The 13,791-nt window shown below is 40.9% G+C and overlaps 1 protein-coding gene across 4 annotated transcripts in view; it reads right to left on the reverse strand.

The window, feature by feature from the left end:
- The window catches only part of NCOA5 (nuclear receptor coactivator 5), a 28,524-nt gene that overhangs the window by 2,269 nt on the left and 12,464 nt on the right, over positions 1 to 13,791 (reverse strand). For 2 of the 4 annotated variants that reach the window (XM_006202474.4, XM_031687754.2), the window contains 5 exons: positions 6,470 to 6,796; positions 4,963 to 5,099; positions 3,856 to 3,982; positions 1,796 to 1,995; positions 111 to 431 (listed from right to left, as the gene is read on the reverse strand). In XM_006202474.4, the coding sequence (XP_006202536.1) occupies positions 111 to 431; positions 1,796 to 1,995; positions 3,856 to 3,982; positions 4,963 to 5,099; positions 6,470 to 6,796 (1,112 nt within the window). Of the gene's footprint in view, positions 1 to 87; positions 432 to 1,795; positions 1,996 to 3,855; positions 3,983 to 4,962; positions 5,100 to 6,469; positions 6,797 to 13,791 lie in introns of all 4 variants that reach the window. The other 2 variants (XM_015237766.3, XM_031687756.2) reach the window with 1 other exon arrangement.

A 13,791-nucleotide genomic window follows, 5' to 3' on the forward strand; every position in this document is an offset into this window, starting at 1 on the left:
TTTCCCTTACCCACCCCACAGAGCCCTGGGCCTGCAACCCTCCCAACAGAGCCTGGGGATTAGAGAAATGCAGAGTCAGAACTTCACCTCGGCCCTGCCACGTAGCTCACCAGGCAGAGAGTCGGTGCTGCTCCTCATAAGCCGCTCCTTCCGCTCTCGCAGGTAGTTGATGATCTTGTCAGTCTCTTCGGCAGTGAGATACCTATTGTCTGCCAGCAAGTTGATGAGGCTTTGGATGGCTGGGGGGTGCCCCCCGCGTACTCCTTCCTCAGGGCCTCCTCGCTCTCTTTCCTGGAGGATGGCTTCATCAGCCATCTTGGCTGCCTGTCTGGCAATCTCCTCACGTTCCTTCTCCCGGCACTCATTCTTGTAGCGCTCATAATTTCTGGCCACCAGCACCATGGCGTCTGCCTGGGGCATGTTGCGATGCTCTGTGGGAGGGGATGACAAGAGTTATTTACTCCCATGACAGATTTGAGTGTCCACTCTACCAGGCCTCTCCTAACTTCAAACCATCAAGAAAAACATTTCAGTGACAAAAAGCCTTGGAGTGGGAGATGCAGAGCAGCTGGAAGGGGAGGGAGATAAAGACTGGGAAGATAGGTGAATGGATTTCTTTGGCAGAGTTCAGACATCTTTGTACAGAGCTAGTTCTTTGGGGGTATTCCTAGATCACAGCCATGTGCTAAAAACCAAAGTAACATGAAAGTCTCTCACAGATTTAAAAAGACCATGTGGAGAATAACCACAGGAGGCAGCCACAGGGGTCCAAAAAGCCCTTTTCTAAAGCTTGGCTCTCCACTGTGCTCCTTGGGAGAGAGCTGATTTTGAATTCATCAGTTCAAAGGTCATGGATTAAGATCAAATTGTGACCCTAAATAACCTCCTCTCCTCACCCTTGGGCAACATGATTTACAGGGTGGTGAGAAGATTTCTCAGCACTTGATATAAATGTCTTCACACATCTTGAGGACAGTTCCTCAGAGAGACAAATGACCTGATCGTTTGAGAACCTTATACACTCTGTGGTTATGGGTATAACTGGTCAGGCAAACAGAGCCTGAAGGTGGTAGGAAAAGGGAAAAGTCTATGCTGTAAGATAAATGAGTAGGACATTAGTTGGCTGAGTCTCAACAATCTGGGAGCAAAGGACTAAAAGCTACTTTAGGGAAGGACTTCAAGGAACCTACTCCGGGTCTCTGGGAGGTCAGGGCATCCTCCCTATTCTCACAGACCCTCTACCCACTTCTCTAGCACACTTACACATAGTATCCTAATTGCCTGTTGTATTCCTTGTTCCTTATTAGAAAGTTCAATGAAAGCAAGGACTCAATTGCACTCAGTGCCAGTATGTGCCAGAGCTCTGCTGGAGCTGGCTCTCACTGGTGAGAGCAGACTGTGCACATCTCTTCCCAACTTACCTTGAAGTGACTTCATGTTGGTGGCTTGAAATAGAACATGGTGGGAGTATTTACAGAATGAAAATCAGCAAATGCTATAAACCACACCATCCCCCACCTCCAGAACTGGCTGTTAAACATTTGCCAGCACACCACTGTATACACCTAAGGGCTAAATATATCGTCATATATGGCAGGCCCAGAACTGTATCCAATGAAAGAATATCAGACAGACAAATGACTATCCAAGTTTCCACCAGGACGCTTATAAAAGAGCCCTACCACATTTGAGTTGAAATACATTTACCTAAAACCTGCTGCATCTGAGTAAGTCATAAAAGAATTAATGGACTAGTGACTACCTCTGGAATTCTGACCCACTTGGACCTCCATACCTTGTGGGGTTCCAAACATGATGTTGACTGTACAGGAGCGGTGAATCTGGTGTTGCTGGGTGATGACAATAGCAAAAGGAGACCCTCCTCTGCTAACATCCTCCAAAGCTTGTGACAGTGACACTTCCGTGTTGAGGAAGATCAAGTCCACTACCATGCCTAGGTCTCGAACCTTCCGTCCCACAGATTCAGCATAATCTCTGCAGAAACAAACAGGATCCAGGTGAGAACTTGATCAACTCCCAGTCCACACACTGTGACATCTCAGCCAGCTCTGTGTGCTCCTATGGAGAGTTCAAATCCTAGCCCTCCCAGGGTCTCCCTAGCGCCCTCTTCAGGCTCCAAGGATCTAGACCAATTCCTTCTCTTTACATTGACTCAGAATGGTCACACAGGAAGTTGCCAATAGCATTTATTGTACGTATATTTAATACCCAGGTCCTTCTCCTGATTCTCTAGTCCAATGGTCATTCCTTAACACCATCCTGCTGCCTAAACATGTGGCACATACCTGTCTTTGGGGAAGCTGCACAACATAGTGGGGAAAGCATGAGTGTTAAATGCTAGAAAGGTAGGTTTGGATCCTAGTCCTAACATTTGCTTGCAAAGTTGAGGCTTTAAGCAAGTCCCTTTATCTCTTACAAACCTCAGTTTCTTTACCAATAAGACAAGAATAATATGGGTCAGCTTGTATGTCATTTCCTTGACTTTCTCTCCAATCTAAATCATATCCTTGATTTCTTCCTATAGGACTCATCACCAATACATTTATTTTTGTCATCTGTCCACGTAGGGGATAAGTTCCACAAGAGAAAGGGGCCATGAGTGTTTGCTTAGCATTACAGCTCCAGGACCTAGCACTTGCCATGCATAGAAAAAAGCTGCTGAATAAATATACATGTAACATGACTATTGTGAAGATTAAAAATAATTTAAGTAAAGCACCTAGCATGACGTAATACATAGTAGGTCCTCAGAAAATGATAGCTATTATCACATATATAAAAAAAAAGATGTTAAAGAAAAAAGAACAAAAAAGCTATCTACAGGTTAAAGCAGCATCTATTTTTAAGTAAGGTAGCCCAGAGCCTGTGAGCTCTGCCTACCGCTTGGTGTCTCAACACCGATTTCCCTAGTCTCTGCCTTGAAATTAGCTCTTTAACCCCAAACTGCTAGAAAATACATGAAAGTTTTATTTACTAACCACCTGGGGAAAGGGAACACAGCTACTGCCAAGTCTGCAGGCTGCTGTACTCCCTTCTGCATCTCTGCTCTGCCTGTTCAAGGAAAGAATGTGAAACAGAAGGAATGCAATGGTGCTGTGAACTCTGGCTTGGCTAGCATGGTCACCTAACAGCTCTGCAAGGCCACAGCACTTCACAAAGGTGGCTTGGTTTTTAGCTGACAAATTCAGAGACGTGTACTTCCCAAAGTACTGGGGATTCAGAGTTGTCCCACGAAGGGGACATCTGTTGCTCTGCCTGACCAGCATATACTCCCTCTTCGATTTTCCTTTTGGAAGGGTTCCCTCTCCCACTCAGTCCACGTGGTTCCACAGGACTAATCCCACCTTTAGTTCTAGGGATGGGCACATGACCAGAACTGCTGGCCAAAGTGACTAATTCAGGGATGGGGAAGTAAGCCAGGGCAGTCCAGTGAAAAACAATTTCAGGACTTCAGGTGGAAGCAATAAGAAAGAGCAGCTCTTTCCATGGGTTTGCTAAGCTAAGACGATACATGTCTAGTACCATTCTGCCTTTTCAAGTAGAAAGCCTGTCTGAGAATGAAGGCAATACAGAGACCAAGTCTTTATGACAGTTTGACCCTGGATGTGGCCATATCTGAACTTCCCAGTCAAGCAAACTGAAAACTCCCCTCTGGGGCTTAAGCCAGTTGCAGTGGGTTTTCTGTCACCTAAAACTGAAAGGACACTGGCTAACAAGGTATAGCAATGCCAGAATACACAACCCTAATTCACTGGATACAGCTGCCAAGACGGAGCCTGAATTTCTCTTCTGGTCCTTCTCCTCACTCAGGAAAAATATCCAAAGCATTCTTACTTAGTCTGCTTGTTGACCACAATCACAGAACAATCCACAGGCCTCTCAGCATCAAAGCGTCTCTGGATTTCCTCAAAATACTGACGATAAAGCTCTTCTCTACGCCGTTCCTCACGTTTCAAACGCTCTGCAAGATAACACCAGGGAAAACTACAACACAGACTGAACCTTTCTACAAAATTAAGTTACAGGTCTTATTCTGAATCCTGAACTACTTGTAGGTAAAGGTCATAATATACACACACTCTCTGAATTAGTCCTCTAGACTACCACCTGAAATTAACCATAATTACTATTTTTTACTATTATAAATTCACTGAAATGGAATGACTGGATGAAAAGGCATGGTTGTTTTAATGCTTTATCTGATACATGCTGCCAAAATGCCCCCTAGAAAGGCCATTACTAATTTATTCCTTCACAAGGGTGGATTACCTAGTGCTGTTTCTCCACATTTTAATCAACATTGAGTAGTGTCATTTAAAAAAAAATTCCTGCCAACTTGATAGGCAAAAGACGGTATTTCATTACTATTCTGATTTGTATTTTTGGGACAACTATTGACAGATACTTATCACTTGCTTAAAAAAAGAAAGCCAGTAAAGTGTATGTTTTGTAACAAATTAAAAATGAGGTTCTTAACTCAACTTGTCCAGGTATAAAACAAGTTAAAAATCTTTAAAGATGCACTGAGAAAAACAGAGTTTTTAAAAAACATGTTTGTCGTAACCTAAAAAGGAGAAACTGCTAGGTAAACATTATAAATAAAACAAAAACCCCCACATGCTACATAGGTAAGGCAGACAGTTATTTGCTCAATGGGCAAAAGTAAGTACTTAACCTCTTCAACTCCAACTTTTGTTCATTTCTTTTCTTATTGCTGGAATTTCATATTTATTTCTTCTTTTTGCATGACTAAACCAGACTAATTTACATTTAAAAAATGATTTTCAAGCTGAATGCTCTCTATACATGAATAGGCTATTTGTATTTCTTTTTGTGAATTGCTTGGCCAAGTCATTAGCCCCTTTCCAGTTGGTCATCAGTTTCCTCTCTCTCTTGTCAAGTATTCTACCAGTAACAGGAATAAACTGTTTCTGACACTACCTTTTGCACGAGACTGACTTTCTGGGACTGGAGGGCCTCGTCCATCAAAGCTATCTCTGTAGCGGTCAAAGTAAGGGTCATCCTTCCTCCTGCAATAGTCATCCATTCGCAGGTATCTGTCATAAGATCCTTCTCTCCTGAAAAGTTAAAGAAATTTGCACAAAGTTAAAAGTCCTATCCCACAAAAATAAAATACAGAGAATTCTTCAAGACCCAGTTGTCTGTGAGGAAGTAAGCATAGTAAGGCATAGGACTTTGGGATTAGACAAAGTTAAGTATCAGGGACTCAATGCTTATCAGTTCTGTGGTTGAGACTAAGTTAACCTACCTTCCAAAATGACTGGGAGGATGTACAGAAAGCTCTCAGCATAAAGTAAGCTCCCTGGCCTAAAGTAAATACAAAATAACTGGTAGTAATTATTGATATTAGTTTCGAGGAGCCATTTCATGCCCCTACCCCTAGCCTCCTTCCCTGTGCTTTTTAAAAATTGTGGTTAAAAAACAAAACAAGCCAAAAAGTATATATATAAAATGAATTTTCATCACCCTGAACAGAACAGTCTGAACAGAAACTCTTCCCCAATCTCTATAACCTCTAATCTACTTTATCTTTATGAATTTGCCTTTTCTAAATCTATAAGTGAAATCAAATGATATTTGTTTTTTGTGTCTGTCTGTCTGGCTTATTTCACATAGTATCACATTTTCAAGGTCCATCAAGGTTATAGCAGGTGTCAGAATCACTTTTCTTTCTATGAGTGAATAATATTCTATTATTTGGATATATCACATTTTTTATCCACCAACTGATGGACACTTGAATTATGTCTACTTTTTGGCTACTGAGAGTAGTTCTGCCATGTCCATTCACATACATCTGTGAGTCCCTCTTTTCAGTTCTTTTGGATACATTCTCAGGAGTGGAACTGATAGGTCATAATTCTACTACAGTTATATATTATTTATTTATGTAATATTCTGCTACTATACTGAGGAATCGCCAGTTTTTCACAGTGGCCACACTATTTTACATTCCCACCAGCAATGTATGAGGGTTCTAGTTTCTCCACACCTAGCTAACACTTATTTAAAAAAATTATTATAGCCATCTAGTAGGTATAAAGTGGTATCTCATTGTGGCTTTGATTTGCATTTCTCTGATGACTAATGATGTCAAGCATCTTTTCACATATTTATTGGCCATTTGTGTATCTTCTCTGTGGTTTCGCCTGGCTCAAACAATGTGCACTCCATCTTTTTTTTGATTTGCATAATGCTGTCTTTCATAGGCCACAGGGTAAGATCTAGATTCATTCACTAAGCATAATTCATCATTAATTCATATATTCAGCAATTATTTATCGAGCACCACATCCACCACTTGATAGACACTGGAAATAATAGGGCTGATAAAGAGAGCTTGTTGTATAGAGCTTTCAATCAGTTCAGCAGAACACACATAAAAAAGACTTAAAACAGAAACCAAGCAGAATAACTGTATATGTACCTGTACATGGGATCTCGGGAGTCTCTCATCTCTCTGTATCTGTCGTACATGGGGTCCCGGTGATCTCGAAAGTCCCTTGAGTCTCTTAGGTCACGAAAGTCTCTAAGATCCCTCATGTCCCGAGCATCACGCATACTTCTGCTGTCTCTGTGATCCCGAATGTCTCTGCTATCTCTGTGGTCCCGCAAATCTCGGGGGTCTCGCATGTCTCTACTATCCCGGGCATCCCGGCCATTTCTGCCATCTCTGGGCTCTCTCCTCGGACTTCCTCGAATTGGGGATCGATCACGTCTTGTATCTCGACTGTCTCCAAAGCCATATGGATCTCTGTGGGAGGTAGCAAGAAGATGCTAAGACAAAGAAACTGAATAAGCCAATCCATCAGCTCTATATTGGAGGAAGCCCCCACCCTCCAAGCACTTTTCTCTAAAACATGGCAGTCAAACAGTGAGAACATGATTGAAATGTTAAGGACAGTCATCCAACTGGTCAGCAAATAGACTAGTAGGTTCTACAATCTCAAAAGATTAGGGCAAGGAAGGCTTTACGATCCAGAGCCAAAGGTTTTGACTGGGGTTGTAGGATTTACCAGGCTTCAGGAGTAATTCGGTACTCTGCAAGCATGTCAAACTCTCATCTCTATCTCAATAGGCTTTCAAAGTTAAAGTATCTTCCCCTAGAACCTATTTCTTCCCACCAGACTTGTTTGAAAGAGGCTTTAAAACGGGGGATGAATTGGGTGGTCACAGTAAGGGGCAAGACTCATGAAGAAAAATAGCAAATGGCACAATCTCATACCAAGTAACGGTGCTCAAAAGAGTTGTCCTTAAAGTACAGAAAACTTCACTTAAAACATCTAGCAGGATTCATCAAATTGAGGGAAAAAAGAAAGAGAAGTACAATAAGATACATACAGTCAAGTATAAGAACATCCAGTTTCTCTGTCTTCTCAACATAGTTACTGAGTAGTGAGTGGTCTCTTTCAGTCTGAGATTTACGTAGAACCTGGTTCATTTTTGCCAAAGTGTTTAGTTTTGTTTTTTAAAAAACAAGAGTGTTTGAAGTCACAGGTATATCTGGCCGGCTCTGATTTAGTATCCATGAGACATTCCACTCCCCTAGAAACTCATCCCCAACATATCTAAAATTAAACTTATGCAACCCACTCAGGCCCAGTCCGACTTTTTCACTTCTGCCAAAAATCATCTTCCCAGTTACCAAGGTTTAAGTTCTCAGTATGTTAACTTTGATTCTTCTTCCCTATCTCCATTAGGCCATTTGAATCTTGTTCATTATTTCTGTCCATTCTCACTGGATTCATAAGTTCAATCCAAACCTTTACTTCTTTTTTTTTTAATTGAATTTTAATTTAATTTTTTTATAGTCAGTTTACAATGTTGTGTCAATCAAACCCTTACTTCTATGCTGGCACCAAGAGTGTCCATTAACAAAACCAAAAACCAATCTTCCAGATTTCAATTCATTCAGCACATAAATGCAAGATTAACTATCTGAATTTCCACCTGTTACCAACTGCAGCTTGGCTATCATGCTTCTGGGCACCCCTCCCTAACAAATCTGGTCCCTTTCCAACTATTCTCTCTCCCTCATTTCCTGACTCAGCCTCCTCAGTTCTACTTAAGCTGTTCTTATGCCTTAACTCACATGACATCTCTGTCTGTCTTATCATATGGTTTTTCAATGAGGAATGTTTTTCCTGCATTAATTCAAGTATCACCCAATCCTCAAAGGCAAGTTCATGTCCCACGTCTTTCAAGAAATCTCTGATCTCTCTAGTAACTGATCTCTCCTCCAGCTCAACTAGTAAACACTTACTATTTCTATTATTCATCTTGATCTGGTTTACCTTTTTATGACATCTTCTTGTTTGACCCACTTTAAGGGTTACCTCCTCCATAAACCTGCCCTGAACACTTGATCTTCCCCAACAATTATACTCCTCCTCCAGTCCTTTCCATCTCAGTAAATGGCACATCCATCTACTCAGTTGCTCAAGCCAGAAAACTGGATGTCATCCTTTCCTTAAAGCCCCACCCTCTCCCAATCACACTTCCAATTCTGCTCACGCTTTCTCTGAAATTGATATCCATTCTCCCACGTTTCTTTACCTCCGTTGGTACCACTGGAAGATCAACCCATAATCATCTCTCCCCCAAAGCACAGGAAGAGCCTTCTAAAGTAGTCTCCCCATTTCTGCTCTTACCTTTTTTCTAATATTTCTTAAGATTACTCGAGTGATCTTTTGTAAAACCTTATCTTATGTAAAACCCTTCACTAGTTTCCCACAGCATTTAGAATTCAGCCCCAAATCTCTACTAAAGCTAGTAAGGTTGTACAGTCTTGGCTCCTGTCTTCTCCAACCTTGTTTCACTCTCTCCCTAGTTCACCACTTTCTTACAAAACTGGCCTTTGTTATAACTAGTCAAGGTTTTTCCTAATGCCTCTAATGGAGTGGCAAGAATGAATCCATACTCTTTTCCAAGGCTCAGGCTTAAGTATTCCTTACTCTCTGATTCTGTTAGCCTAAAAGTTTATCTTCTATCCCTACATCCTGGCCACATTCTCTCACAGAACTTTGTTTTTACTCATGCCATTTATCACAATTTGACGTCACATATCAATTTACTTGCTTAATCTCTGTCTGCCCTACTAGTCTGCAGGTTCGTGAGGACTGTCGGTTTGACTCTCTACTAAAAAGCCACTATGTAGGTGTATATTGTTGACCATGCAGCAGATGCTCCATGAATATGTTAAATGAATCTTGCTCCTGCACATACTTCTATTATTGGACTTGTCACAACGTTCTATAGTTATGTGTTTACAAAGCTTCCCTACCAAACAGTAAGCACTCTTGAAGGCTTTGTATCCATAGGACACAGCATAGTTAGGTAAATGTTTAATAAATTGAATTATTCAACTGAACTGTAAGCCTCTCAAGAGCAGGCATCATGCTCTGTTTATACTTTTGTCACCTACCATGACTACACATATAAACATTCATCATGATGCTCTCAGCTTGGAAGAAAACCTCAATTTCATATCATCCACATGGTCACAGCAAAAACAATTTAAATGCCAACTCTGCTTCTATGAAAAGTTCTTGTCATATATTTAAGGCTCACAAGTACTCCTGATTTGTGGAAGCAAACATATGGGAGATCAGGGAATTTAAATGAGGACAGCTAAACATTCTTCCTATTAGAATAAACTACAGACTAACCAGGATTCTTCACTTTTACTTACTACGTCATATAATCCTTCTAACATATGTAACATCTGATACAATGTAAAATGTGGTCAAATGCCCAGAATCCAATGGGAAGGGACAACTGTAAACTATTTTTGAATTAATGATCAGTAGATAAACCTGCCTTGGGGAACAGTTAGAAATAGTCATTAGAGGTGGAATCAGATTTCAAGTGTTCTTGGCAATGAAAGCTGAGAGAGATCATGAACTTTATAGACCAAAGACCACACACAAAGCCTTGGGCTGGTGACACTGGGGGTGGGGACACAGATAAGAACACCGTATCACAGCATGTTATGCACAGTCTTAGGATAATTATAAATGCCATATTTGGTCCTCACTCTTTTGAATCTACTGAAATACCTTACTCATCCATCAAGAGTCTACCCCTGAAGGTTGACAATAATTGCCCTAGATTCCTAAAATCTGGGTTCATGCTTCCAGTTTGAGAAGGCAAGCACTCCCTTCCCCTCAATGAATCTCAAGTCTGTGTGCAACAAAATTACAAATTCCTCCTCAATTGCCTTCTAGGTAAAAATGTAGAAGGGGAAGAAGAACCAAAGAAGTATAGAAGCAGGGACAGAGAGGATAATAATTCTCTGAAATGAAAAGGCAAAGTTTTTTTCCTTTCTCCAAAAGATGAGCAGTGTAACAGACTGCTGTTCTTCTGGAGACAAAAACAAAACAAAACCCCTTTTAGGGTCACTTCAGAACCCAAAGACCTCCCCAGAACAAAAGAGCTCCTGCTGCTGGCCCCAATACTTATCTCAAAACAAGATCCAGCTAACAAAAGGGTGGTACAATGTGCAAGATTCAAAGTGCCCCAGAGATGAAGCCTGCTGAATGAGATGCCTGACTTCTGATAACAAGTGGGTTAGAAAATAAAGTTTCTGGAGAATAAAATTTACCATATCATCCCATGGCACCAGAGGTGTTTAACTGGAAACCAATGCATTGTACCCTCAGGTACCAGGGTATCAGGTCACTAGAGGCTAAAAAGAAACTGAACAGTAGTTAAATGCATTTCAACACCAGAGTCCACAAACTGAAGGCAGTTGACAAACAGCACTAAAATTCTGTTGCAAATTCCTCATCTATTCAGCAAGGCAGAAAAAAGCCACATGTTCTTTGCCATGAAAGAAATATAGTCATACCATTTGGAAACATTTGAGAGGTAAGGAGGGATGGGTGGAGGGAAAAACCATGGCTCAGATGGCAAGTGATGTGGTTCTGGCAGAACTGCTTCTCTTCCTGGACACTAAAGGGCTGTGTAGAGCACTGGGGAGAGTTTACAGAATAAGAACTCATAAGACGATTATCTTAGAAGACTGATGGACTCTGAGCTTCTCTTTGGCTTAGAGACTGAGATCTCAAGCCCAGGACGGTGTTCTTTGGCCTTGGCTGTACAGAAGGTCAGGGAGGAAGGCCTCTGTCCTTTTCTTTATCCACATATCCTTTCTTTCTGTTCACTGGAATATTTTGCCTGGAAGGCCAGTCTTTTTTTGCTTCCGGAAAAAAATCCTTTATCAGCTCTTCATACCTCTGTTCAGTCACAGACACTGTCCACAAATATTATCTAAATAGCTGGCTGCAATGTGATGATCCCCCACCATGATGGCTCCATGTTACTGTTCGAAACAGAAAGACTTCTGCGGAATTTTGCCATTAGGTGCAGGTAGGACATGGGGTGCAATGAGATATCACACCTCACAGATTCAAATTTGTAAGTGCCCATGCTTCTTCCTAGGAAGCACACCGATGATTTTCTCAAACACAAAGAGGATTTTTCTGTTGGTAGGGAGAGGTGGCACTTGCTGAGAATCGACGGCTCTTCTTTAAGTGTTTGTGCAGGATTACAGCCTGGAATCTTTAACTGTAAGGCTCACATTGAGCTAGCGCTGTCTCATAACCAAGAGCAAGCAGTTATCAAAGGAATTAACACTGTGGACATGCAGAAATCACCTCAGGCCATGTAAGAAACTTGCCTACAGTTAGATTATTTCTTTTCTTTTCTTGATGACTTTCACCAAAGAGGCACCAGGCCTAATATCCTTCATGTTTACGTAGGGAAAATGCTCTGCAGAGTTCTTGATGTAGATTAAGTTAATTCTATTTGCTCTTCTTTAGATCATGCAAGAGGGTTCAAGAAATAGTCTCACTTGGAGGCCAGGTCTGCACAGGGGTATGTTTCAAGACCTGGATTGCCAAAGCGTTGAGCTGAAGACGGAAACTGAGAACAACTGAGGTATGGTCCAGTCTTCGAGGATGGTAAGGACTGCTGTCTAGCACCAATGCTAGCCAACTTGCATGGTAACTACGCAGTACAAAGAAGTCCAATGAAGTGGTCCAAGGGTTAAATGATGAGAATTCAGTTTGAAATTTGATCCAGAGCAGGGATCCCTGATGCAGAATGCTGTGTTTTGTTGGGCCAATATTGTCAGAACAACACTCTGATAGCTGGAGTCATTAGGGAGGCATATTACGGAACAAAGAGCAATTCCAGCAGAACTGTGCTTACAGAGACATTTGAAGAGGTGATAATCCTGCAAAAACTCCCAAAGATACCCAGGTGTTTTGATACTCAAGGTTAAAGTCCAGCAAAACAAGGTGTTACAAAGGTCCTGCCAGCAAGCTTAAAAACAATTTTCATATTAAAAGTAGCAACACTGAAGACACAGAGGTGCAACTTAAGGGAAATGTTTGCTATAGGTAGTGTTTTTTTTCCCTGTGAACAATGCATCCCCCTATGGCTGGGGGAACATACAATGATTAAGGTTGCCAAATGAAGACAGTTTGGTTCTTGTCAACATACTGGTACATTTGTTATTATCTCAAGGCTGTGACTGGAAGCACAGACCCAAAGAGAGTGATATCCAGTGTTCACCCTTAGAGAAATGATTAGCCCTTTCCAGGCTAACCACCCACCTTGCCTACTTACTGTATTTTACTTCTGTGCTATTGGTACATCTTAAGAGATAATACACAATCAGGGCAATGGTCAATATATTAGTGTTTTATTTTGAAAACAATGTTCTATTTGTCTGGCATTAGGGTTTTAAACTTTTAACTTTAAAATTAAAAAAAACCTGACTCTTTGCTCAGATTTTAGATGGGGCTCAGACCAGATTTTACTAAACATGAACATTCCTTTTCCCTGAACCTTATTAAGCATGACTATACGGAACTTCATCATGGTTAATAACATGTTGAGGAATCCAGTTAGGGATACAACATCAAGGGGAAGAGTGATTCTTAATGCAATCTGAATTAGCCTAGCTGTCCCTCCTACTGATTGTAAATAAAGCATAAATAAAGCAGGAAACCACTACACTATCCACATCCCAACAACTTCATTTTAGAATTTATTTCTGAGGAAGGTGATGTATTAAAAGGTATATAAAAGTGACAAATATTTTTATTTATATATTTGGTAAGGAGAACATTTTAAAAGGCCCCCTCTGATGTTGTTTGTATGTTTTAATTTGGATGGGCAGGGATATTAAAAAAAGAAAAAAACCCATAAAGATATTTCTTCCATTACAGGTGAAATTATAGAGCTGCATTTTAGGTTAGGATGAAACTAATCTTTTAAATTTAACGCCCTGGCATGGCTATATTGAATTCCAACCAGGGGAGCAGGTTATTTCCCCAACATTGCCAATGTTTCTTGAATACCTACAATCAACTGGAAATGTTAGAAGCATTTGGTTAAGTATACTGTTAATGGGATAACATAAAATATTCTTCTCAATCCATAGCACAAATGGGAACTACTCTATATTACGTAATGTGCCCCACTGCCCTTTTTTTCTTTTTGCCTGCAGAAACACACAGACAAAATTATCCAGAGATCATAAGCATCATGGGGACAACAAAAAGCAGGAGGATTTTACTAGTGGAGTCAGTGTCTTTATAGTGACTAATTCTACACTCCTGGTAAGCGACCTACTTCAGAAACATACACATTAGGGTTCCTTAGAAATTGGATATATACCGTATCTCCCTTCAAGCCATTTAGCAACCACAGCTTCTAATGGAGCCCCATATTTCTGAA

Source organism: Vicugna pacos, chromosome 19 (genome assembly GCF_048564905.1).
Source record: "Vicugna pacos chromosome 19, VicPac4, whole genome shotgun sequence".
Classification (NCBI taxonomy): domain Eukaryota; kingdom Metazoa; phylum Chordata; class Mammalia; order Artiodactyla; family Camelidae; genus Vicugna; species Vicugna pacos.